The 27,152-nt window shown below is 38.9% G+C and overlaps 2 protein-coding genes across 2 annotated transcripts in view; both read left to right on the forward strand.

Moving 5' to 3' along the window:
• The window catches only part of LOC121862667 (vitellogenin-like), a 30,278-nt gene extending 12,442 nt beyond the window's left edge, over positions 1-17,836 (forward strand). Inside the window, exons 3-10 of the mRNA XM_042360986.1 lie at positions 1,091-1,254; positions 3,625-3,710; positions 9,609-9,750; positions 9,901-10,061; positions 11,324-11,511; positions 16,490-16,590; positions 16,759-17,044; positions 17,820-17,836. Of these exons, the coding sequence (XP_042216920.1) occupies positions 1,091-1,254; positions 3,625-3,710; positions 9,609-9,750; positions 9,901-10,061; positions 11,324-11,511; positions 16,490-16,590; positions 16,759-17,044; positions 17,820-17,836 (1,145 nt within the window). The remainder of the gene's footprint in view (positions 1-1,090; positions 1,255-3,624; positions 3,711-9,608; positions 9,751-9,900; positions 10,062-11,323; positions 11,512-16,489; positions 16,591-16,758; positions 17,045-17,819) is intronic.
• A 618-nt stretch (positions 17,837-18,454) lies between these two features.
• LOC121862668 overlaps positions 18,455-27,152 on the forward strand; it is a 53,551-nt gene continuing 44,853 nt past the window's right edge. The window contains exons 1-5 of the mRNA XM_042360988.1: positions 18,455-18,629; positions 21,376-21,485; positions 21,778-21,928; positions 22,588-22,674; positions 23,302-23,434. Coding sequence (XP_042216922.1) covers positions 18,480-18,629; positions 21,376-21,485; positions 21,778-21,928; positions 22,588-22,674; positions 23,302-23,434 — 631 coding nt within the window. The 5' untranslated portion in view covers positions 18,455-18,479. The remainder of the gene's footprint in view (positions 18,630-21,375; positions 21,486-21,777; positions 21,929-22,587; positions 22,675-23,301; positions 23,435-27,152) is intronic.

The following is a 27,152-nucleotide window of genomic DNA, read 5'->3' on the forward strand; positions in this document are numbered from 1 at the left end:
CCTCTAAATCACTCCCATAATTAGTTTTTCTCTTCCTTCCGTGATTTCTACCCATACAGACTCGGTTCCTATTTCACCCTTTATTGAATTATTAATACAACATTTTAATGTATCCTTGATGAAGAGTGCGACCCCTCCCCCCTTCCTACCTTCCCTTCAATTAGGTCCACCCTTACCCATCTTTAGTATAAGCTAGGCAGTTGCAGGGATTCTAATCTCTCAGGGTAACTGAGGTGCCGTATAGCAGGCATCATTCTGGTGGCCCTCTTTTGGACATTTTCAACCAACTGGCAGTCTCTAGCAAATCTTGAGGACCAGACAGGGTGACAGTACTCCAGGTGGGGAAGCACCTCACTCTTGAAGATCGTTACGAGGGACGAACCGTCTAGTTATCTGAATTACCTTCGTATAAGACATATTAGCTTAGTTGTTTGTTTTATCTTTTCACAATGTCCTGAGAATTTAAGTTCCTTGTCAACATACACACCCAGATCCTTTTCACATTCGTTCTCTATTAATGCAGTTTCTGCAAGCACATTTATGAATGAAATATTTTTTTTTTTAACTCATACATTGATTATTTTATGATGTAATATGATAATAAATATACAGAATGCTTGAATTTAGCTTACCACAAAAGATGTTGAGTGCTAAGTTAGGTGAGGTGGTGAGGTAAGGTGGTGCAATCAGAGTTACTGGGAGGGAGACGGAGGGGCACTACTGGCTCCTGCCTCGCCCTGTACAGTATTGTAGCAACCACCAAGAAATCCACAAGAAATCAGTTATATAATTTCTGATTTTTTTCTAATAGTATTGAAAAAAATAATAAACTTAAAAATTTACCCAATTTCCATAATGGCGAATTTTTTGTCCGTATCCCGAATTTCTTGGTCATAATTTACAAAATCCGTAAGAGCGAATTTCCATAACCAGCGTTTCTGTAACCCTGGGGAATGGTGTATGAGGTTTTCCTTTAATATAGTACTGTACTAGTAAGTGTAATATTCACAACTGCACCCATTGAGGGTTTTAATCTGAATTTAAGTTCTTTGTTCTGTACTTATGCTAATTATTATTTTTTGTACTGTAGGTGATGGACAAGGTGTGCAGTATGAGCCGGGAATGCAGTATAAGTACAAGTATGAGGGCCAGGTGATGAGTAAGACATTAGTGACTGACAGCGATGACTCACGTATGTCTGTTAAGGCTGACGTCATCATCACCGCCAATACACTGTGTGACCTCAAGCTACAGGTGTGTCATTATAACTGTGGAAGATTTTTGTTTACAGTAACTAATAGGTCCCAATCTGACTGAACCTATCCATTAGAATTGTGGCCTTGGCCTAATTGACCCTAGTCTTTCTGTGATTGGTGTTTATTTGTTTATTAGACTTGTCACTTTGCTTACACCTGCTGTCAGGGTTTCAGAGTGATCCTGTCTGGTATACACGATACAGTAACCGGAAGATTAGGCCACCCAGCTGATTTTACTTTTAAGATTAACCACCCTAAAGTTAACCTACACTAATGTAACCTAACCCAACTTCTCTACCACACAGCATTAAAGTGTTTCATCATTTGGGAACAATAAGCTGGGATGCCTAATCTTCAGGTGATCCAAAGATTTAAATAACAGTGCAGAAAATCCATGGGAAAGAGTAAAAGTGATTTAGTTTAGTTTTTAGTTATGAGTGATCTGGACAGCTTTACTGTACAGCATAGTACTTCCATTAAATGAACCCTGGTTGCAATAAATTGTGCATAAAAATTTATTACAGAATATTGTACAGTAGTACTATACTGTACTATATAGCCAACAGTTGCATTGTAGACAATAAGACAAGGTGTTGGTATTTTGGTTTGTTTTGTCTTTTAAAAAGGTGTTCAAACACGTCTATACAGTATTCTGTTTAATATATAAGGCAGCTATGTTTTGAGTTCATGACATTTAAAGTTGAAAATACAGAATTAATAAATTCCAGTAGTTTGATAGAAGTTTGCATCAAGATAGGATTTATCATAATTATATAAACTTGAATTTATTGGATTATTTCATATATTGTATAAGTTTACACTGGTTATTAGAACCCTAACTATCTTGAAAATTTAGAAAAATTTTGGGATGCTCGTTATATCCTATACAGTAGTCTCCCTCCAACCGCTGGTTACCACCCGAGGATTTAGGGTATCCACGGTTTTTACTCTCTCTACCATTTCACCAACCAGGGTATTGAATTATGAGTATCCATGGTTTAGCATTGCGTCGTTTTCCCTCCTTCTCTGTGTTATGATCTTGTACCGTGCAAACGTATTTTCTACCATAATCTGATTGTGCCTTTAACTGTGGGCCCTAAGTGTACAATGAGTGTTAGTGATAAAGGTGAGAAGAAAAGGAAGAGGGCAAGGAATGTAATGAGTCTAGAAAAGAAAGTTGAAGTGTTCAAAAGACAAGCGCATAGTGTGTGACGAGCCATGGGGGTAAATGAATCGTGGATTCAAACAACTAAGAAAAGTGAGGCTACAATGAGGACTTTGTTTTGCTGTTTCTTCTAATATGTAATCTTAAAAAATGAACCCTTAACATGTGCTGTAGTATGTTATTTTCATGTTAAACAATTTTCCAGGAACATTTTCCCTTGTCTTGACTCTTCTTCCCTTTTTGACCTCTACAGTATGTAATTTTGTTGCTGCTGATTATTTGCCCCCCTCCCCTTTTTGAGTTTATTGATGCCCAAAGTAACCCCAAACTATCCGGCCAGGCTCTAATAGGTACAGCCATTGAATTAGCACTGTTCTCTGAGGCCACCCCAGATCCGTCCAAACTCACCATATTACTGGGGTGACTTTGGACCTATAAATCTTCAATTCACAGGAAAAGTATGATATTTGCTGAATTTTCTGTTGATACGTATAGATAGCCCACGAGTTCACACACCAATAGTGTACTTAACATATGCTTTTAGCCTTCAAACTTAAATTGCAGCTTATAACACCTCAAGCACTGTCCAAAATCATCCCATCTTATGGTACTACAGTACGTATTAGTATGTATTAGCCAGCTATCAAACAGGGAGGTACTACCGCCTGGGAAGATATTGCAAGCATAATGTGTTGTCTAATGGTAGACCCTGCTGCTATATGGCATCACAAAAATTGTGACCAAGTCCCAGGTTGCTGATCTGACTTTCTGCCTCATTTACACACAATTGTAGGGTCTCGGTTCTTTCTCTTACTTTGATAATGCAACATATATATATCAGTTCTCACTCTTGATTTTTTTTCTTTTTTTCATTTATACAGGCCCATTCACTAGTGCATTTACAGGGGCTTATCAGTGTGACAGCCGTGTGTTTGTTTACATTAGACAGAAGGAAAATCGCAATAGTAAACACTATGAAATAAAAGTAAAACAACATTAAAACAAATATCTCAATAAAAATGATTTGTGGAATGTTTTTATGACAAGCCCCTGTAAACACACAAGTGAAGGGGGCTGTACATGACCATGACAAGAGTGTGAAACAGGATATCTGAACCAATGCATCTTTTTTATGAGAGAAGTTGTGTAGTATTAAAAGAGAATTGAACTGTATATTTTTATTTATTTTTATTTTTTGTCCAGGTTGTTAACTTTGGTGTTGAGGATGTTTCTGATGAAGAGTCACGGTGGTTCAGAGAAGCTGTCGAGCAGCATGACCTACATTTCAAGTAAGTAGACTGGGCAGTATTATACCTTGTACAAAGATAAAGGTGCTGGAAAAACAATGTCTCTTCCACAGGAGCCAGAGAGTAAAATCCTTATATAGTAAATTCTCACCAATTCGGACTAATTGGGGGAAAAGGTAGTCCGAGGATGAGGATTTTCCGTGTAGATGGAAAGAAAAGCTCACTTCAAACGCCTTGAGAGAACAGTAAATAGATATTATCTAACTGGCCATTTTTTTTTAGAAAATGCTGAGAATATTCACCAGCTGATCACTTGGACACAGCGGCCATATCACGTGTTCTAACGCGGTTACTCTCAAGAAATTATGGAGGGATAAAACTGTGTTGCGTCTATTGAACATTAATATGTTAACAAATGTTTTGAAATGATTTAATTTTTGTTGACATAAGAAAAAATTTTCTTAAGAATTGTTTACTTTATTCAGGCAGTCCCTGGGTTACGAATGAGTTCCATTCATAGGGCCGTTTTTAAGTCGAAAATGTACATACTGTAAGTCGAAACACATGCTATGTGCATACTGAACTTAAAGAATTTTTTTTAAAATCCCACTATATCATAGCCAAATTCCTTATATACATCTACTGTATACATCTAAAATCATTTAGTTGAAGAGAAAAGGTGAAATAAGAGTGACAAAATACATTAAAAATAAAAGTAAAAAATAAGTCTTCAGGTAAATAAAATACTGTAAATTTAAAGTTGAACTCATTCGTATCGGCAGGCATTCGTAAGTCAGACGTTTGGAACCTGGGGACTGCCTGTTTTCTATTCCTCACTGGTAATTTGTCTAATGTACTTATGGTACTGGAGTGTATCCTTATTGCCTTTAGTGTAAAAACATTAAATATATCTTTAATGTTTCATTTCTTAAAGAAGCATTGAATATTATTAACAGTTTGTTTCATTAAATAAGTTTTTAAAGGTTAAATAAATTAATATCAAACGAAGACAGTCGATACACTGATGACAACATGGTGTTCTCCTACTGTCAATAAATATCAATACAGGCAGTCATGTTATCTGCTATGACATGAATGCTCCAGCTGTATCTTGTGTTCTGACTCGGTTACTCTCAAGATAGTACTGTATGGACAACAATACATTGTGTATAGTACACACATAGTACAGTGTATTACTAATTATGTATTATAATATAAATAAGAGAAAAAGTTAAACATAGAAATAATTACAGTACAGTAGTACCCCGATTTACGCGGTCAATTGAACCCATGGGGTACCGCGGAAAGTGAAAACCGCGTAAAGTGAACAACAGAACATATGGGATTAATTCCAATACAGACTGGCCCGACCCCCAAACTCCACTTTTTCAGACACAATACCTACGTTGTAGTAAAAATTACATCTTAATTTTATGATGGTATGCACACACAATTAATAATTAAGAGAAATATCAATAATATTAGTTTTTTTAACACTTACATTAGTAGAAAAGATGGCTGGGCACACAGGGATAGGGGGTTGGTTCCGAGGCAGAGGGCAGATTATTGGCCCTCACCTGTATCACTTGTATCAATTGTATCACTATCCACCACATAGGCTTGCAGGGCCTCTTTGTCAAACCCCTCAAAGTCCATATAAGTCCATATCCTCACTATCACTGACTTGGGCCGGCTGTGGTGGGTGGCGGGTGAAGAACTCGGTAATGTTTTGATGACTGGGCGACCTTGTGCGCATCCTGCCAGCGCCGCTTCCCGCGTATATGAGTAGATGCACCGCGTAAAGTGAAAGTCCGGTTCTGGCGAGGCACCGCGTAAATGCGAAATCGCGGAGAGTGAAACCTCGTAAAGCGGGGTATTACTGTAATTGTTTATGAAATAAGTAAGATAATCTATAAATATACCTGAAACGTGAACACAATGAGACCGATGATGGATGTGACTTACTTGACTTTGACTTCATATCCACTGATCCACATTATTTCCATTACCCTCTTAAGTATAACTGATGTAAATTATGTCATCCCATGTCATACACTATTTGGTCTCTGACATAGTTTATATCACATTAAGCTAGGGTTCTGTAGGCGGCATTGCTAGGGCTCCTTTGAGTCCAGATTAGAAGAATAACTCATTTTATATGACTTGGCAACTCGTAAATGGATGAGTCTCTCTCTCTCTCTCTCTCTCTCTTTTATTTATTTTTTTTTTGCCTCCTGTGTACATAGTGTGTGTGTGTGTGTGGTAACAGTGAGAAACACATCTATAAACTCCTTACCAAGTTTAAAGGTCCCGGGCAGTCAGTGCTGTTCAGAGGTGCCACTATGTCTGCTACCACTTCTGATTCCTTGTGCTTCAAACACAAGTCCATACTTAATTAAGGTGATGAACATACACAAGAGTTCAAAATGAAGATAACTGTACTGCAGAGGCCTACCCTGATAACTGACATATTTAGGGACGGTTTAAATCCTTCGATAACCGTCCCTATATATGTCAGTTATCAGGGTAGGCCTCTGCAGTACAGTTATCTTCATTTTGAACTCTTGTGTATGTTCATCACCTTAATTAAGTATGGACTTGTGTTTGAAGCAATATATATTCTACTTTGTTTTGTGTGATTTAGATAATCATTACAATGTACTGTATAGTATAAGTTTTACTTTAGTCCAGAAAAGTACAGTAATACAGTGATATCCCCGTTAGCCGAAACAATCGGTGCTGAGCACTTCCGGGGATGAGAGATTTCTGGGTAACGAGACGACTTTCTCAAACCCAGAAAAAACCCCATCCCCGGAAATATTTTCGGTTACTGGAAAATCTTTCAGTGTCCAAACTATGCATCTTGCACAGACAAACACTAGCCCACATCCTCAGAATGTTTCTGTGTGCTGGGGAGTTTTCCAAAAGTCTAAACTAAACATCTATATGATATGGTCATGAATGAAGCTGTGTTACAGCAAGGACTGGTATTTTCCACTGCCTTGGAGCTGTGGGAGATTCGTGGGTCTTGTGTAACTGACTTGACCTGACACAATGTCAGGTGGAGGTAGGGTCGGGTATTGGTGGTCTCATATTACTGACCTTCTGATACAATGTCAGGTCACTCATTGTGAGGTGGGGGATTAGTGGGTTTGAGGACCTGAAGATGTCTTAATAAACATGAAAGCTAAAATACAGTATTTCTTATACTTACACTTATCACATTATTTCCCTTCAACATTACATTACATAAGATTTTAGAATGTAGAGTGAGAAAGGTGTGGGTGATTAGAGAGATGGAGTGGAAAGGAGTGGTAACATGCACCAGTGTTGCCAAGCGTTAAGCTCCTCAACAGCTGATCTTTTAATTCACCTCCACGTAGTTAACCATGCATAAATTAATGTCATACAATATAGGGGTGTGTGGGTGTCTGGGTGTGATGATGTGGCAATAATTAATAAATAAGCAATATTGTATCGTCAATGACAGTCGTATGATGAATAGTAGCGTACTACAATTGTCACTACTATTCATCAAACTACTGTACTGTCATTAACAAGACAATATTGTTTATTTAGTATTCATTAATTAATACCCCAACACCACATCATACACACACAACATCTAGTTTACAGTCTTTTGTGCGAGACACTGAGTTGGACGGAGGCAGGGAGGCTGGCGCTTCCCTTTTCACCAATGATCAGCCTCTTATGGTGTATGTTTTATCATGGTTAATATAGAATATTAAACACATTAAGCATAAATTATTACAGTAAGAACTATACACGTACACACATACGTGAAGTGATCTCTGGGGGGAGGGGGGGTGCAGTCGGTATCGCCTACCATATGGACAGGACTGATTCCGTCAGCTTCCAGTTGCCATTTAGGGATTTTTCCAAAGCAATTATCCATCAATATTTGGGATGATATGTGTGGGTATTAGAGCTTATATTTTGGGGGGTAGAGTCATGTGGTCAGTCCTCCCCACTCCTAATTGTGATAGGGGGATGAATTTGATACCATAATGATCCTTAATACATTCTCTACCAAACGTTTCCAATAAGATTAAAAATTTTTAGTAATTAACTTAGTATATTTGACTATACACACACACACACACCCACACACACACAACCACACACACACACACACACAACCACATACACACACACAACCACATACACACACACAACCACATACACACACTCCACACACACTACATACACACACACACACGGGAATTAAGACAACAAGCATCCAGTGAGGGTCTTGCTGTGTGACTGCATGGAGGTGAATTAAAAGATCAGCTGTTGAGGAGCTTATCGCTTGGCAACACTGGTGCATGTTACCACTCCATCTCTCTAATCATCCACACCTTTCTGCTTTCTCACTCCATATTTTAAAATGTTATGTAATGTTGAAGGGATACAACTTTGATCATTTATACTTATACTTATCACAATTTCCCTAAAAATACTTTAGGTTCTGTGTTTATTCAAGACATCTTCAGGTCATGAGACCCACTAATCCTCCACCCAAGAAAGGTTACCTGACATTCCATCAAAAAGTCAGTAATATGAGACCACTAATCCCCCACCCTACCTCCACCTGACATCGAGTCAGGTTAGGTCCCCGAAAAGAAAATACTTTCAACTTTCATCTTTATTCAAGACATTTTCAGAAAAGTCTCTCGATTTTCATCCTTTGAAAATTTGTTCCCAAAGCCGGAATTTTATAGTTTGGGAGTGATTTTCCGAGCAAATTTCAATTCCGGCTATCGGAAATTTCCTGGCTTGAGGGATTCCGGCTAATGGAGATACTGTATTACTGTATATCGGATTGTATTACTTTTGCTGGCTGGTTGGCTGTTTGAAGCTGTCTTTTCTTCAGGTTCCTGTAGCATAAATTAGATGGGACAGACTTCACTGTGTTTGAGTAAAGTACATACTGATGTGTTATGAGATATTATGTGTTTGATATAATAATTTATTTTTTATCATAAAGATCAAGATTTTATTTCAGGAGCACTGTGAAGAGGCCTAGATATTAGTTGAATGGGTCACTATTGTCAGCAACCGGTGTGACAGAAGCACTACAGGCATCTTCCAGTTAATCTATATATATATATATATATATATATATATATATATATATATATATATATATATATATATATATATATATATATATATATATATATATATATATATATATATATATATATATATATATATAAAACAAAGAAGTATGTCTGTTTGTTTGTGTGTGTGTGTGTGTGTTTTTGTTTGTGTGTCCGCACGAGAATCTCCGAAACTACTTTACTGATCTGTAGTGATGATGGATGGTGTTATATGTAGTAATGATGATGGATGGTGTTATATGTAGTAATGATGATGGATGGTGTTATATGTAGTGATGATGGATGGTGTTATATGTAGTAATGATGATGGATGGTGTTATATGTAGTAATGATGATGGATGGTGTTATTTGTAGTGATGATGGATGGTGTTATATGTAGTAATGATGATGGATGGTGTTATATGTAGTGATGATGGATGGTGTTATATGTAGTGATGATGGGTGGTGTTATATGTAGTGATGATGGATGGTGTTATATGTAGTGTGAATGGACGATGTTATATGTAGTGATGATGGGTGGTGTTATATGTAGTGATGATTAGACAATAAAATAATAACAGTTTAATGCTAAAAAAACAAGGTGGAACTTACATACACCGTTAATGAACTATTGATGGAAGAAGAAGTTTTGGGGACTGAACAGTGAGATAATGTGGAGCCTCCCGGAGGGTGGCGTCCTACCGTGGCCTAGCGGATGAGCGCGTTTCTGCTAGTGAAGGATAAAGTTGTGAATGGTTTTCTGGAATGGAATCTTAAATATCAGTACTTTACACTATGTTTGTTATGTACTTAACAGCTACCAGGAGGGAAGGATAGCCCACTTGTGTCCTCACCCAGACGAAGATGTTGTTGCCACAAACTTTAAACGTGGAGTTCTGTCTGCCCTTCACATAACTATAACTGATATAACAAGCCTGAAAGAGGTTGTAGTGGATGAGGTAAGTTATAATAACTACTGTACTGTACTGTACTGTACTGTATTTTTAAGAAAAGCTAAATATTTTGTACTGGTGTAATTAGAATGGACGACAAGAGATTTCCTAGTTATTAAAACAAAATAATTAATACCTTAAAACAATTTGCGTCAGGGTGATGTGTCGGGAGTATGTGAAACGAGGTACTCCGTAAACCCTGAAGACTTTTTTGTAGAGAAAACCAAACACAATTGTCGTTCAAATGGTTACCTTCCCAACCTGCCCCACTCTCGCTACTCCACACAAGACTTTAAACTGCAGCTGCCTTTCTTCAGGTAAGTCTTGATAAGGGTTCTTTGGGGGCCACCTATTATTTTTAATAATGTACTAATAATAATTGCAGATTTTAATTGGTATGACCACTACCCTGAGTCATCATTTCAATGCAATTCAATAACTCAGAATGTTTTTTATAAATTCTATGCCTCCCTGAGTCTCCCATTAAAAGAAAAGTAAGAAAAACTGGAGTCACAGCTACACTGTGCGTCTCTCGTAACGATCTTCAAGAGTGAAGCGTTTAATTGCCTGGAGTACTGGCACCCGGTTGATTGAAAACGTCCAAAGGATGGCCACCAGACTGGTGCTTGCATTTCGGCACTTCAGTTATTCAGATTCGAGCGCTTGCAACTGCCTAGCTTATACTACAGATGGGCAAGGGGTGAACTAATTAAGGTGTTTAAACATCTTGGGGGGAGGGGGCACTACTCAGTCCAGTGTACATACCTAGAGTTGGCGGATGGGCGCCCCATTAGGGGTCACAGCTCAAGGTTGAAGAAACCACAAGTTCAGAAAACTGTGAGGGGTAACTTTTTCGGAATGAGAATTGTGAACTCTTGGAACAATCTGCCAGAAAGTGTTGTGACAGCACCGAGTGTGAGCTCTTTCAAGACCAGACTTGACCAACACTGGAGCATTTTCAGATACATTCAGGAGCCAGTGCATGCCCAGTACTTGTCAACAGTGCATATGAGAGACGTGACTGACCACCCAACGAGCCAATCAGTGACAAAGAGGATAAAAGTAAAAGTAAATACAGTATGGTTGTGGGCCACCCTGAGACCCTCACTGGGCCAAAATGGCATGGAGATAACAGCTACCCCATTATCAGTGTACAATGACGAACGAATTACAAACACTACCATTTAATTTTAGCGTCTTCTTTGTTATAGTGGAGTCGTATGTTGCAATACATGTTGGATTACAAATTGTTTTAGCTTCTACAATGACTAAATGCTGTGCATGATAATTTTAACACATACTGTACTTATATTGTAAACTACTCTAGTTATTCCAGATTAAGTTCTTAAGAAGGTTGTTCATTGAGCTCCAAGTTTTTAATCAGAGTTAAGGAATACAGTTCAGTATAATACTTTGAACTGTCGTGTTTGAAAACAGTGTCAGAGGTTCACCATTATTAGGTCTTATATTAAATTAGTATAATAACACCAGAGTACTACATATACAATTATAACACATTTATATGTAGGTAGCCATTAATTTGTAGTCAGTCAGTAATTTATTAATATCTGGAGCCCAGACGTGACCAATCGTGCCAGATGATCTATGGTGATCGTGTGTGGAAGAGAGTGGAGTGCAAAGAGGAGGTGAGAGTAGATGGGCCCTTCACAGCATCCAGGGAGGACATCTCTCTTGCTTCTGTCACGGTCTCAGCCACTCTCATGCTTGAAGCAGGACCTGAAGCATCCCAAGGAGATTTTTCTACAGGTAAGGCTGCTTTTACAGTAACTTTTTTTTACTGATTTTAATGGGAATACAATATGGGTATGAGCAATAATTCCAAATTAACTTTTATCATATAATACATACCTATATTGTACTGTATTTTACGGCATATAAGATGCACGGGCATTTTAGCAGGTAGTATTTAGGAAAAAAACTTTTGTGTGTATAAAAAATACTGTATTGCCAAACCAGTAAATAAAAGCCAAATGAAAGATTAACAGTCGCCATTTGCATATGCTCCCTGGTTCATCATAGCAACAGAGACCAGCTAGAATGCTACCTCTGCTGATTCCCAAGCAATGCTCCCCCCTCTCACACTCCATGTCCTCCTCCCCTCCCCCACTGAGCCTGTAGTGGATTCCTCCCCTACAAACGCTGTTTGTCGCTGAGTAGCCGACCCCGCGAATTCCCCAGTGTATGCCTCGTGGTCTAGGTCAACCAGTGCCACCTTACATGACGGAGGTCAACTATTAAGCCACGCCTACCTCCGCTATATAAGACCTGACCTCGTGGTGACCTACCTCAGCTCTATCAACCTACACCAACCAGCCAGCAACACCTCCTCCTCCGCCTGCCTGGCGGTCCTCGCTCCCGCCGGCGAGCATGGCGACCCACAAGCTGGTCCTCCTCTGAGCACCCTCACCAACCAGCTCTCTCTACATCATGCTTGTAACCACTCTGCCACTTCCCAGCACCAAGCTGCACTGTACATCCAATACAATATGTATACAGAGAGCACATTGTGAGTTTCCTTTCTCCATCCCATCCTGAGTGTGAACCAAATATCCCGTACCCCATAAGCCAGCTAACTCAGGTGCAAAGAAGTGTATACTCCCTTGTGTTTTCCCTTGTGACAATAATTTATTTTACTTTTTTTACAATATGTAAATAGGATGGTGTGTGTGTGTGTGTAACTAGTAAAAATAAATGAAGAAAGTTACGTATATCTACCCAAAAATACGAGTTGAAAAACAACCATAACACCTCACAGCTTGACCCAATAGCCTGGTGGTTACAGTGACAAGTTTAACCTGGCTACAATGCTGCCAGTAATGTTAACAGATATAATGTGAAATGAAAGTTATCTGTAAATCTTCATTTGTATCAGGTATTTGTATATTTAAAAATAAATGTTGCAGGTACAGCATTAGTAAATTGTAATGTTTGTAAGAGTTCAGAAATGGTTATTGCTTAGCTGCCTCTGAAGAGTTGGGTGTCTGCCATATAGACGTTAATCGTCTCAGGTTATCGTCATCAGTACAGTAGTTATGAATTGAGCTTTTATATTTATAAAGATTATTTTGTTAAATAATTAAAAATAATAATAAAATGTTTAAGTAAGCAATAACATATTTTTAATTTTGGTGTTGGGTGAGGTAGAATTAAGCCGACTGGAGACACCAACTGGGGGATTCATTAGCTTACAGGAGACTGCAGCTTCACATATAGGACACAGGCTGATTTTTGTAGCCATTTTTCAAACAAAAAGTGTGTTTTATATGCTGTAAAATATGGTAACAGAACTTGTCTTTATGTTTACACAGCTTAATCTTCAAAAGTTAATATACAGTCATTTCTGCTACAATGCGATAGTTGCGTTCTTGTGAAACCTCGCGCCGTAGTAACTCATACAATAAAAATAACAGGGCTTATGGAGAAAATAGGGATAGGTGCATATTACTTTGGCCGTGATTTCACAGATTTGCTAGCACTCAAGCATGTTCCAGCAATAGTGTTATCGCCTTTCTTTTATGTTCACCACCGGCAATTCGATCACCAGAACGCTTCTTGGAAACATTCTTCTTACCTTGTCTTTCCGTATTCATCGCTAACACAATAAAATTGGAGAAAATAGCGAAAATATGGTGCAATCGACAGAAACCGCTCGATTCAACTGATGTAAACAGAGTGCTGGTGTAAACCGTTATTAGTCCTCACTGCGAAACTTTCTTTTTACTTATTCCTTTCATATTTTATTTATGGGTAACAGCTAAATTTGCAACAAAAAAGGACAAAATTTACAGAGTACCTATGTAAAAACACTTCACAAACAAAACACACGAATCAAATGGTCCCCAGTGAATGGAAAGTGGCTTATGTGAGTCCTATCTTCAAGAAGGGCGATCGTCACTCCACGAACAACTATAGACCGGTGAGCCTGACCAGCATAATATGTAAAGCACTTGAGAGTATTATCAGAGATGCCACGATGGAACATCTACCACGAAACAACCTTGTAAAGGATTGCAAACACGGTTTTATGCCGGGGTGCTCCTGCTTAAGGTATTGGATATTTGGACCCATATTCTGGAACGGGGTGGTAATATCGACAATATATACCTAGATTTTGCCAAGGCTTTCGACAGTGTATCCCACGAAAGGCTGAAAATCAAACTGGAAGGGTACAGAATTCGGGGAAATGCCCTAGCATGGATAGAAGATTTTCTACATGACCGCAAGCAGTGTGTGGTGATGAATGGCATGAAATCATCATCCGTACCTGTCACAAGCGTGGTACCACAGGGCAGTGTGTTTGGCCCGCTATTGTTTGTTTGTTTCATAAACGACATGCCTGACGTTGTACACTCCTCCATACAAATGTTTGCCGATGACGCCAAGTTATTTCGGGAAATCAAGAACCATGCGGACTATGAAGAGCTGCAGAAGGACCTCTGTGAACTCCAAGAATGGTCGAAGAAATGGCTGCTGAGATTCAATGTCACTAAGTGTAAGAGGATGTACCTGGGGCATACCAACGGTAAGGAGGCGTATCATATGTCCCAGCGGGATGAAGAAACTGCACTATATGAGACTGAATGTGAGAAGGAACCTAGGTGTGTATGTTGACAATTAGCTAAGTTCTCAGGCCACTGTGAGAAGAAGGTAAACCAGGCAAATAAATTATTGGGTCTTATAAGCAGGTCGTTCAGATATCTAGACGGTCCGTCCCTCGTAACGATCTTCAGGAGTGAAGTGCTTCCCCATCTGGAGTACTGTTACCCCGTCTGGTCCCCGAGATATGTTAGGGACTGTCAGTTGGTTGAAAATGTTCAAAGGAGGGCCACCAGACTGGTACCTGCACTTCGGCACCTCAGCTACCCTGAGAGATTGGAGCGCCTGAACTTGCCTAGCTTATACTACAGACGGGCAAGGGGTGACCTAATTGAGGTGTATAAACATCTTAAAGGGCACTACTCAGTCGAGTGTCATTACTTGGAGCTGGCGGACCATCGCCCCACACGGGGTCACAGCTCAAGATTGAAGAAGCCACAAGTCCAGAAAACTGTGAGGGCAAACTTTTTCAGAGTGATAGTTGTGAACTCTTGGAACAATCTACCTTGCCCGTCTGTAGTATAAGCTAGGCAAGTTCAGGTGCTCCAATCTCTCAGGGTAGCTGAGGTGCTGAAGTGCAGACACCAGTCTGGTGGCCCTCCTTTGAACATTTTCAACCAATTGACAGTCCCTTGTATATCTCGGGGACCAGATGGGGTGACAGTACTCCAGATGGAGAAGCACTTCACTCCTGAAGATCGTTACGAGGGACGGACCGCCTAGATCAGGGGTTCTCAAACTTTTTCAACCAAGGGCCCCTTGTATACCATGATGCATACAAATAGTGTCAATAATCAAAGAATAAATCATACGCCAAAGCATTTGTTCATTTCAACCCAAATCCAAAATATCCTGCAAATTGGAATCGCCAAATCTCTCACAAACATTAAACGCACTACAGTATTTCTGAAAATTTTTTCGTGGACCCCAGTTTGAGAATCACTGGTCTAGATATCTGAACGACCTTCTTATGAGACACAATAAGTTATTTGCCTGATTTACCTTCTTCTCACAATGGCCCGAGAACTTCAGCTTATTGTCAACATACATACCTAGGTCCTTCTCACATTCAGTCTCAAATAGTGCAGTTTCTTCATCCCATTAGGACATATGATACGCCTCCTTACCGTTGGTACGTCCCAGGTTCATCCTCTTACACTTCGTGACATTGTATCTCAGCAGCCATTTCTTCAACCATTCCAATGTTATGGGCATGAATGAAGCTGTGTGTTACAGCAAAGACTGTTATTTTCCACTCCCATTGAGCTGTGGGTGATTAGTGGGTTTTGTGTAACTGATCTGATCTGATGCAATGTCAGGTGGAGGTAGGGTGGGGGATTAGTGGTTTCATATTACTGACCTTCTGATGGAATGTCAGGTCACCTTTCTTTGGTGGAGAATTAGTGGGTCTCCTGACCTGAAGATGTCTTGAATAAACACTAAAGCTAAAGTATTTTTAGAGAGATTGTGATAAGTATAAGTATAAATGAGCAAAGTTTTATCCCTTCAACATTACATAACATTTTAAAATATGGAGTGAGAAAGCAGAAAGGTGTGGATGATTAGAGAGATGGAGTGGAAATGAGTGTTGCCAAGCACTCCTCAACAGCTGATATTTAACACACTCCCATGCAGTCACACACATGCAGGTGTGTCTTAATTTCCTTGCTGGGGGTGTGTGAGTGTTGTTGGGGTGTGTGTTTGTGTGTGATGTAGGGGTGTATGTGTGATGTGTAGGTGGTGATGGTGTGTTGACGGAAGTGAACCTTCTTGGGGGGTAGGGTCACTTGGTCAATCCCCCCCTCCTCACTCAAGCATGGCTAATTGTGGTAGGGAGATGAATTTGATACCATAATGATCCTTAATAAATTCTCTACCAAGCGTTTCCAATCAGATATTCTTAAACAAAATATTTCTTTGTGATATAGTGATGGGAATTCCATTCTTTTGCCACTTACCGTATATGTCTTCTCATCTTGAACAAGTGGAAGGCCTGTATTGTTGCTTCTATTTTCTCTTGGTGGTTTATGCATCGATATTGTACTGTACTATGAAAATAATTAACCATAATGATTATGGATGATGAAGTTGTCATACAACAGTGGTTATTTACAATGTATTTTTTTAGGTGATTGTCTACAGAGAAGAGAACCCCTCTTAATGGACCTTGAAGGAGCTGTCCACTCTGAGAGGTCAAGGGAGCATGATGGTGTCAACATCAGAGATCAAGTGAGTATGAAAAAAATTTAGTTTCAAGAATATGTACAGTATCAATCTCCAAACTGTTTGTGTTGAATAATGTAAATTTCATATGATTTTGTATTGAATGATAATGACCGGAAGGCATTGTCACCAAAATACTACAGTGCTTTAAATTTCATCCAATCTTCTTGCCAGATTGATTCAGCACTTGAAAACCTGTTTGCTTCAATGGCAGGTGATTCAGATTTGGAGGAACAGCGACCTCATGCGTTCTCAAACCTTGTCAGTCTCTTGGGACATTCTGAACTGGAAGAGGAAATGGATCAACTTTGGGACACATATGATGCTAAGGAAGGATACAGGCAAGTAAAGTGGTTTAGAGACCGACCAAGTAAGATTTCAGAGCAAAGTGAGAGAACATTACACTATCTGGCATCTTTAATTGGCGTAAAAAAAAAATCTTCATATGTACAGTACTATAGTATGTCTATCCTTAAATTACTCTTATTTTCCTATTCTTTCCTTTAATTAAACACATTAATAAAAACAAAAGCATTAATGGTCATGTTTGCAAAAAGGAAACTATGAATACAAAGTTTAGTTCAGTTAAGAGATTGCAAAATTTAGAATTTTGAATGAAGGAATAAAAGTTGAAATTCCAGAAAATTTGGAGAGGGAAATAAATGCTCGAGTATTTATAACACAACAAAGTACAAAGCTGTTGATAGTGATGATGCAACCTTTTATAAGGAGTACAAATAAAAGTGGAGATTGTATCTGTCAATATTTTAATATTATACAAGCAGATTAGATTTTCAAAGCATTTATTTTAAAATTTAAAGAAAGAAAGAATAGAATGGATATTATGGGAGTAATGATAGGAGACTTAGGGGAGCAGCTTACAGTATCTCCTGTCAAAGGGGTTGCTGGTTTGTCCTCCATTACCCCAGTCCTCTGTGCTGGGAATGGGTACCTAACTTTAGAGTTAGGGAAATAAAGGCAGTTTCTGGCAGTGGTGGCCAAGCAGCCTCTTTGTGAACTGAAGGAGGCTTAATCTGCTGTATGATGTATCCACATTGCTCATAACAAGCTGTCAGGCTACAGGACCCACTTTCACAATAGAGGTTTGGTAATGTTAAGGATGTCTGATGAAGCAGAAGATGGATTACTGGATGGAGCCAACTAGCAATCTGAAGCTAGACCAATGTTGGGCCAAAGTCAGTAGTGACATTAACCCCATATCTTTTTAACAACAGGTCCAATGTTGGCCTAATGACTGTTTGTAGTTTGGGTAGCTTTTGGTTCCACTAAGCCCAAGTTTACACAAAATATAACTGCTTTTTGAAATTGTATTAATTATTGGAGCTTGTTGAATAGTCATTAGAGATACAGTACTATAGGATTTTGTAAGGACTTCTTCTCTCTTGCCATTTACTAAAGCAATGTTGTCTATATTTTGGTAAACTGATTGCAGCCTCACCAACCAATACCAATATTGGACCATGATTGGTCTACTAGTTAGGAATGAATGTGCTGGAGATAGAGTGTTACCAGAAATGGTTAATATGAGGTAAGTGGCACTGTGAAGGAACAATGAGAGAGGAAGGCTGAAGGTCACAGAGAATGGGGGGATAATGTGTTGAGAGGGATGCATCACTGAAGGAATCCTCAGAGGTTTGCAATATCAAGTTCTGTGTAGGAAGTTTATTATATGTTGGGGTATAGATGACAAAGTGGAAATTTTACATGAGAGTCAGTTGCTGTCCATCACTTTTCCAAGGTCACTTACAAGGTCCTCTTGCTAATTTGAGTCTAATAATGAAATGTTGTAGTGTGTGTGTATTGACTGATGTAAGCAAATATGTATTCATGAATGAACATGTGTACCATCCAGAGAATTCCTGCTGGATGCTCTCATGCTCTGTGAGCGTAGCCACTGTATTCGTCAAGTGTCACGCCTCGCCATGGAGGATGATAGTGGAGCATTCTCATCACGTGTCTTGGTTTGGCTGACAGGAATCCACTTCCATACCACTGTTGACCCTCAGGCTATCACATACATTATGGTGAGTCAGTTACAGCATTATGCCTTACAGTTTAAGATAATATATTTACCAAATGAATTAATATTACAGTAGTGTTTTTTGTAGCACTTGTAGTTATTATTTATTGTATCAATGTCTTCAGAATTTGAGAATGCCTCAAAGACTTTTGTTTCAAGTTTTGCTTTAGTGAGTAAATTCTGTTCAATTGTAATGAAGATATTTACTGTGCTTAGCTGTATACACTGCCTGCCATTACATTATGCATGAGGGGGCTGACAGGACGTGATGTTTGCTGTAAGTGACTCGCACCCCTCCACGCCAGCCAGCTGGGGCTGAGGTATGACTGCGACCAACTTCATGTTTTCCGCCTCTGCTGATGGCCGTGTAATATTTCAATGTGATTCTGATCTTTTAAAATGTTAGTCCTGTATATGCATAATGTTTTTTATGGGGAATAGCCCACCCGGGCACAGGTCATCGACCTACAACTGGGCCTAGGGGGTGAAAAAAAGAAAAAAAAAATTGAAAATAGAAAAGGAAAGGACTACCGGTATATTAATCTACACCACGAAGATGCGGGAAAACCAGGTTTTTGAAGTGAGACAGATTGTATGAGTATGGAAACACAGAAAAAAGCAGAGCATTCCATAGTTTGGCTGTGTGAAGAAAGAAGGATGTACTGTAACGGGTTATTCTAGTATGACCGACATCCACAGAGAAATGGTGGGCACCGCGAGCAAGACGTGTGTTATGAGCCCATGGCCTTGCCGGCAGTACACAGGATGCCATATTCACCGAACATTGCCTGTAAAAGAGAGAGAGTGAAGCAACATTGCAGGAAAGAGAAAGGGAAGAGAGATTATCAACTAAAGGAGGAGAGTTAATAAGATGAAATGCCTTTGATTCCACCCTATCTAACAGTTGAACAGAAGAAGAGCCACCCCAGATATGAGAGCAGTACTCCAAGTTAGGATGAATGAGTCCCTTATATAATTGGAGCAACTGCTCAGGAGTGAAGTTGTTACAGCATCTGTACAGCATTCCCAGCTCTCGGGAGGCAGCTTTAGCAATGTTGAGGATGTGTGGCTTCCATGACATATTAGAGGAAATGGTGAGGCCTAGCATATCTATTTTAGAATTTGGCAGAATGATTGCTTCCTGAAATGTGATTGGTGGGAGATCATCTAATTTGGAAAGTGTAATTGATAAAGGCTGAGTTTTATTACTATTGAATTTAACCAAGTTTCTACCTCCCCATTCGGAGAGATGTAATAATACTGATACATAATTTATCTTAGTATGCCTTATTGTGGGTAAAAATAACTCTTTATTAAACGCGTCCTCCGAAAACGTGAATTTACTCCCAGAGTTTAACAGTTAATATATGTATAATATTTCTGATAAACTTCTTACGTGCTCGTGTTTGAAATAATGAATGTATGTATCTTTCTCGTCAGAAACGGTCATCCCAACGATTATGAATAAACTCATTTAGAAATACATCATTACTTCAGGATGAAATCGGACAGGTTTGCAACTGTGAATCAGCTGTAACTGAGGACGGGGCGGGGCATCTCTTCTCAGCTGGGAAAAAAATGCACCATAGTGTTGGAAAGGCATTATATCATTAGAAATATTTTTTTTTATGTTCTAATGTATTTAGTAATCACCTTATGGCTTATAATACTGTACGCACGTTTTTGTGTGAAAAATGGCTCAAAAAATCTTGTGGTCTCCTGTAAGCTAATGAATCCCCCAGTTGCTGTCTCCAGTAGGCTAAGCTCTACCTAACCCATCACCAGAATTAAAAATATGTTATTGCTTACATAAACACATTAATATTATTTTTAATTAATTAAAAAATAATTATTGTAAATATAAAAGGTCACTCTATAACTGCTCTGTACTGTACTGATGACGATAACCTGAGGCGAATAACATCTATACAGCAGACACCCAACTCTTCAGAGGCAGCTAAGCAGTAACCATTTCTGAACTCTTACAAGCATAACAATCTATTAATTCCATACCTGACACATTTATTTTTCCATCTACTAATACTTGATACAAATGAAGATTTACAGATAACTTTCTTTTCACATTTACATCTGTTAACATCACTGGCAGCCTTGTAGCCAGGTTAGACTCATCACCAGGCTACTGGACAAAGCTGTTGTTTTTCAACTCGTATTTTCGGGTAGATATACGTAACTTTCTTCATTTATTTTTACTGATATACATGCACACACCATCCTACATACATATTGTGATAAAGGTAAAAGACATAATTGTCCTAAGGGCAAACACATAAAAGGAATGTACATTTCTTTGTACACGAGTTAGCTGGCTTAGTGGGGGAGCAGGAGGATGGCTGGGCAGTGGGTGGTGGGGGGGAGCATTGCTAGGGAAGGTGGAGGTAGTGGTCCTGTTATTATGGTAAACATGGTGTACAGATGTACAGTACTGTATATGTTAATGGTAACTGTTTTAAACTTTCATTTGGCTTTTATTTACTGGTTTAGCAATACAGTATTTTTTATTGTAAATTATTTATTGGTATTATTTTTATTTATTCTGCACTTTTGCTGGTACGTACTGTATATATTGTTTTAAGAAAACAATGGATACAGGAGGAAAATATACACACAAGTTTTTTCCAAAATGCTAGCTGCTAAAATTGGGGGGTGTGTCTTATATGGCTGTGCATCTTATATGCTGTAAAATACGGTAGGTACTTTTATTTTATTTTATTTTTTATTTTTTATAGAAACTGGCACAGTCTAAACAATATGTAGCTAACCAAGCAGTGATGGCAGCATCCAGCATGGTTTATAAACTCTGTCAACAAGATCCTCATATGTGCACCATCTACTCAGAGTAAGTCAGCATCTTTTATGATTGTTAGTTTTCATCACCAGTGCTTCATGATTATAACACCTTTCTTTAGCCCCATAACTCACCCATTTTGTTATTCTTTAGTAATTCAGTAATGGCAACAACCTCAGGTCTAAGAGAGTAACCTGCCACTGATTAGTATTTGGATACAACAACTAAGCTTGTTGTTGTAAGTCATGCTGCCATTTGTGTGAATTATACAGTAGAATACTTGTACTATACAACACAAAAGTAGAGTAATAACTTTAGTCTTATTTTTCTGCCCTTTCATCAGACCTTTGCTGGAGTATGTGACTGGACAGGTGGGGGACTCTTGTGGGGTTGGGAGGAGCAGAGGACATCAGGACAATATCAAGTTGGCATTGAGAGCCCTGGGTAATGCTGGAGTATTACCTTATGACAACTTCCCTGAGAAATGTTATATGGTGAGGAACACTGAATATTATAGAGGGTAGGAGTAGTAATTGAAGTAACAAGTATAGATTGAAGTAACAAGTATAGATTGAAGTAACAAGTACGGATTGAAGTAACAAGTACAGATTGAAGTAACAAGTACAGATTGAAATAACAAATACAGATTGAAGTAACAAATATAGATTGAAGTAACAAGTACAGAATGAGGTAACAAAGGGTAGAAGCTCAGGATTAACAACTGTGACAAAGGAGGTACTGATTGACAGAACCCACAACCAAGATGGTGTTAATAAGATGTAGATGATGAAGGTAATATGTTATTAAGAATGCTTAGTTTTTCAAAATTGCCATAAATTATCACCAGGAAGCAGCCTTTTACAGATCCTACAATCTTCTTTAAAACATAGCACTTGCCCCTTCATGAAACATATAACATTCACTGTAGTGGAGGTACAGTACATGACACTATTTACCTAAGTAACCATGACATCTTTGTACAGTACTGTGTTTGATTAAAAATTTTGTGTTAAGAAGCACTTAATTAGTATTTGAATAAGATCAGTATGTGTATTTTTACAAGTTGGTTTTCTTTATTCTATATCGTTTGAGTTGTGTTTATGTAGAGTTGTTATGTTAGTTGTTACTATTCCATGTTGTTTTTCCCCAACAGGACAAGTCAGTAGTGCCAGAGTTGCGTGTTGCTGCACTCCAGACTAATAGACGTATTGGCTGTTTTAATTCTAAGGCTCCCTGGAAGGTAAGCTGATAACAGATACAATTTTATGAACTTGTACATTGTGTCAAATTCATTATGCAGTAGTACCTGTAAATACCGTTTTTTATGAGACATTATTTAACTTTGCTTATATCTTGACCACTATAAATGGAAATGGGATTGTAGGGGGAAAGAAGACTGGCTTGTGAAGGGTCTGTCCACTCTTCATGATATTCTACTTTAGGCTTTGTTCTTGCTTCAACAGTTGTATTATGAAATAATTTGGGGACCAATTTGAAAGTTCATGGCTTTCCAGAATCTTGCCTTACTTTGTTTTCTTTGCCATTGGTCAGCTTACTAGTCACTCAGACAGTCAGTCATTTTTCTGTTATGCACTGTTAGCAAATACTGGGCATGTACAGGCTCTTGGATGTACCTGAACATGTACCAGTGTTGGTCAAGTACACTTGATGTTCATTGTTTCTTACAGATGTGTGTGTCACTTAATAATTGCTGTACTGTACTTTAATTTGGTTGGTGCATATCTCAATTATGCGATACTTTTCCTTCGTGATCACTTGCCTGACCTGACCTAACTCACCCTACCTGGCCTAACCATACTCTAACCTGATGAGACCTAAAATAATGAAAATTTATATTTTTTGTAAGATTCTGGAGGATGTTGATGAGAAGGTTGATGTCCGGATAGCAGCTTATCTGGCTCTTGTCCCCTGTGCCACCCACACCCCGGGCTTCTTCACACGGATCAAACGCCTCCTAGATCACGAAGATGTCAACCAAGGTAATGAAATGAAAAACAAATTTGAAGAAAAAAGTCTCTGAACAGCATAGTGTACTTAACCCCATCACTGTGGCAATTGGGAATTTGAGGGTATCCACAAATGCCAAAAAAAGAAGAAAAACATCAAAGTTAAAAAAGCCATTATTTGTTCTTAAGAAATTAAAGAAGTAAAATGTAGAAGCCATAAAAATCATATAAAAACCTTGTACTCATCATGGGTGGTGAGTTTTGAGTCTATGGAGTGAGACAGAGTAACTGGCAATTGATGAGCCTTAGTTATTGTTATTTTTACTTCTATCCTCTTTGCCACTCAGTAACAGAGTAAAAAAGATTTAAGAAAATTACGTATATCTACAATAGCACAGCTCACAGCTTGGCCTGGTTGGGGGTTGGGCTCAGGAGGTGTAGCTACAATGACAGTCTAACTTGGCAACACACATGTTCATTTCCCACTCATACACACCCATGCTCTTAATTTTTCTTATTTTGTAGTTTTGTATTATATTCTCTTTATTTATACAGTATAGTCTGAGTTTACGCGGATATTTTATACGCGTTTGGCCATTTACGCGGCACCTGTCCAGACGCGCCAATTATTAGTTACGCGGCAAGCGGCGGGCAAGCAGCTGGTCGCTGACGTCACCGCTGACGTCAGACTCATGCCGATGACGTCGCGGACTGTGATTGGGCCACGTATCCTTACCACCCACACACCCCCTCCGCCGCGCACTGTGATTGGTCTATTTAACCTTGCTTGCCTAGTCAACAAAACATTACCGAGTTCTTCACCTGCCACCCACCACAGCCAGCCCAAGTCAGTGATAGTGAGGATATGGACTTTGAGGGGTTTGACAAGGAGGCCCTGCAAGCCTCTGTGGTGGATAGTGATACAGGTGATAGATGAGAGCCAATAATCTGCCCTCTGCCTCGGAACCAACCCCCCCATCCCCATGTGCCCAGCCATCTTTTCTACTAATGTAAGTGTTAAAAAACCTAATATTATTGATATTTCTCTTAAATATTAATTGTGTGTGCATACCATCATAAAATTAAGATGTTATTTTTACTACAACGTACGTATTGTGTCGGAAAAAGGGTAGTCTGGCGGTCGGCCCAGTCTCTATTTCAATTAATCCCATATGTTCTGTTATTTTATTTACGAGTTTCGCGTTATACGCGGACCTCCATGGGTTTAATTGACCACGTAAACCCAGACTATACTGTATGTCACATTCGAGTATTGTATTGTAAGGATTTTTCCACAACTGTTGCAGTTCCATTACATGTAACAATGGCATCGTGCTATCTCCACTGACATTATTTTTTTTCTAGTTTGCTTTGCGAGCAAGTGGGGGTATGCTTTGTGAATATCGAATATGGGTGTTAAAATATCAATTGCGAATAAGCGGGGTTGTGAATAATGGGGTATTCCTGTTTCCACTACAGTGTATTTGTATATTGTCACTAGTTTTTCCTACCACAGTACAGTATTACCCCGCCTAACGCGGTTTCACTTAACGCGTTTTATCATATACGCGGTGCCTCGCCAGAGCTGAACTTTCACTTAACGCGGAATTTTTCATCATATACGCGGGAAGCGGCGCGGGCACGATGCGCACAAGGTCGCCCAGTCATCAAAACATTACCGAGTTCTTCACCCGCCACCCACCACAGCCGGCCCAAGTCAGTGATAGTGATAATTATAGTGAGGATATGGACTTATATGGCCTTTGAGGGGTTTGACAAAGAGGCCCTGCAAGCCTCTGTGGTGGATAGTGATACAATTGATACAAGTGATACAGGTGAGGGCCAATAATCTGCCCTCTGCCTCGGAACCAACCCCCATCCCCGTGTGCCCAGCCATCTTTTCTACTAATGCAAGTGTTAAAAAACCTAATATTATTGATATTTCTCTTAATTATTAATTGTGTGTGCATACCATCATAAAGTTAAGATAAAATTTTTACTACAACATAGTTGTGTGTCGTCAAAAAGTGGAGTTTGGGGGTCGGGCCAGTCTCTATTGGAATTAATCCCATATGTTCTGTTGTTCACTTAACGCGGTTTTCACTTAACGCGGTACCCTGTGGGTTCAATTGACCGCGTTAAGCGGGGTACTACTGTATAAAGTTTTAAGTGTCTATGAGTTTCCACTGTGAAGCCTTGTGGCGAACGTGTGGTGAGGCAGTGTCCCAGCTGGGCTGCATTGCTAAGGTGAGACTGTGACACTGAGTACATTATCTTGTATCATTTTTGCTCTTTTTATGCTTTCATTGGGGAGTTGGCAGTACAGTGGTAACACATGTATCTCTCACCAATATGTCAAGGGTTCGAGCCTCAGCCTGGTCACACATAAGGTCTCCCAGTCCCCTGTTTCCTCTAGTACTAACAATGGGTAGCTCAATCTCCCGAACGGCTAGTAAGTTGATAAGTGACGAAAATTATAAAAAAAATAGTGAAAATTGTATAAAATTATAGCTATATATATGCCTTCATTATTTCTGATTATATGCTTACAGTTTCAAGTTCTAATGTCACAGTGTACAGGTAAAGCTAATTTTAGGGGTGAAGCTAGTGATCTGAACAGAGGCTTTGTAGCCACAGGAGGAGGAGTTAGTATACAGTATTTTATCACAGAGGGGACTACAGTACTGAGTATTAGTGTACCAAGAAACCCATCTAACCTTAACCTAACATATATACAGTATTTAAGTACAAAATATATTAAAGTTGTTCTTTATTTAATAATCAATATTCAATAATTTTAAGAATAAACCTCAATCAATGTTGGAGGATTGAAGTAAAATACTTCATTACTAGAAATGTATATAAAAGTTATACAACAGTAAGTAAGAAACCCACTCCTATTCTGAAACATCTGGTATTTCAAACCACCTTTTTCCCCTTTAGTTCAAAATACTATAATGAGGTTTTACTGTATAACAAATTGTAAGATAAAATGAATGAAGTTGAAACATTCATATTATCATAGTGTCTTACTTGCTCAGTTAAGTATACTTTCCTCATATTCTTCATCATTTATAAGGTCACTAGCAGACTCAATGGTCACTCACTTCCCTCTCGGCTATAAGATTCTGGGCACACTTAGGCATTTGTTCATATCATAGAAGGATTGCTGTACAGGATGTGTGGTCATTGTGGAAGCAGCTAATGTGTGAGGAAGATGGTAAGTGAATGTAAGAATAGGAAGAAAAGTATGAAATTGGTGATTTTACTTCAGAAAATTTATCTTCAAACATTGTCATTTGTTCATCATGTCTGCTGTTATTGGGCTGGTGATAAATATTATTGGACCACAGTCTTCTACAAGGTGGACTCTCTTCTGTAATCAATAATTATGCACTATATTTTAATTTACTGTCATCCAGAAGTAGAGTTCCCATTTGTGTTTTCTTTATTATAGGAAATTTATTTTTAATTTCCACAATGACCTTGACATTTAAACCTAGCTTTCCCAAACATTCCATTTTCAGTCCCAGTGTGTTAGTTGCTCACCTGACACACTTGGCAAGTCTTAGCAGTACTACCGGTAATCAAATGTCTGTTCCACATGTTACAGTGTAGCAATGACACCCACTCTCCTACTATGTACCTAGTTATGTTATTGAGCTTGTGTACTTTCACCTGAAACCATTTTGGAAGAAGTTAAGTTTCAGGTGTTGACTGTGGCCATCACTCCCCAACATAGGAAATGGGT

Source organism: Homarus americanus, unplaced genomic scaffold, assembly GCF_018991925.1.
Source record: "Homarus americanus isolate GMGI-L3 unplaced genomic scaffold, GMGI_Hamer_2.0 scaffold31037, whole genome shotgun sequence".
Taxonomy (NCBI): domain Eukaryota; kingdom Metazoa; phylum Arthropoda; class Malacostraca; order Decapoda; family Nephropidae; genus Homarus; species Homarus americanus.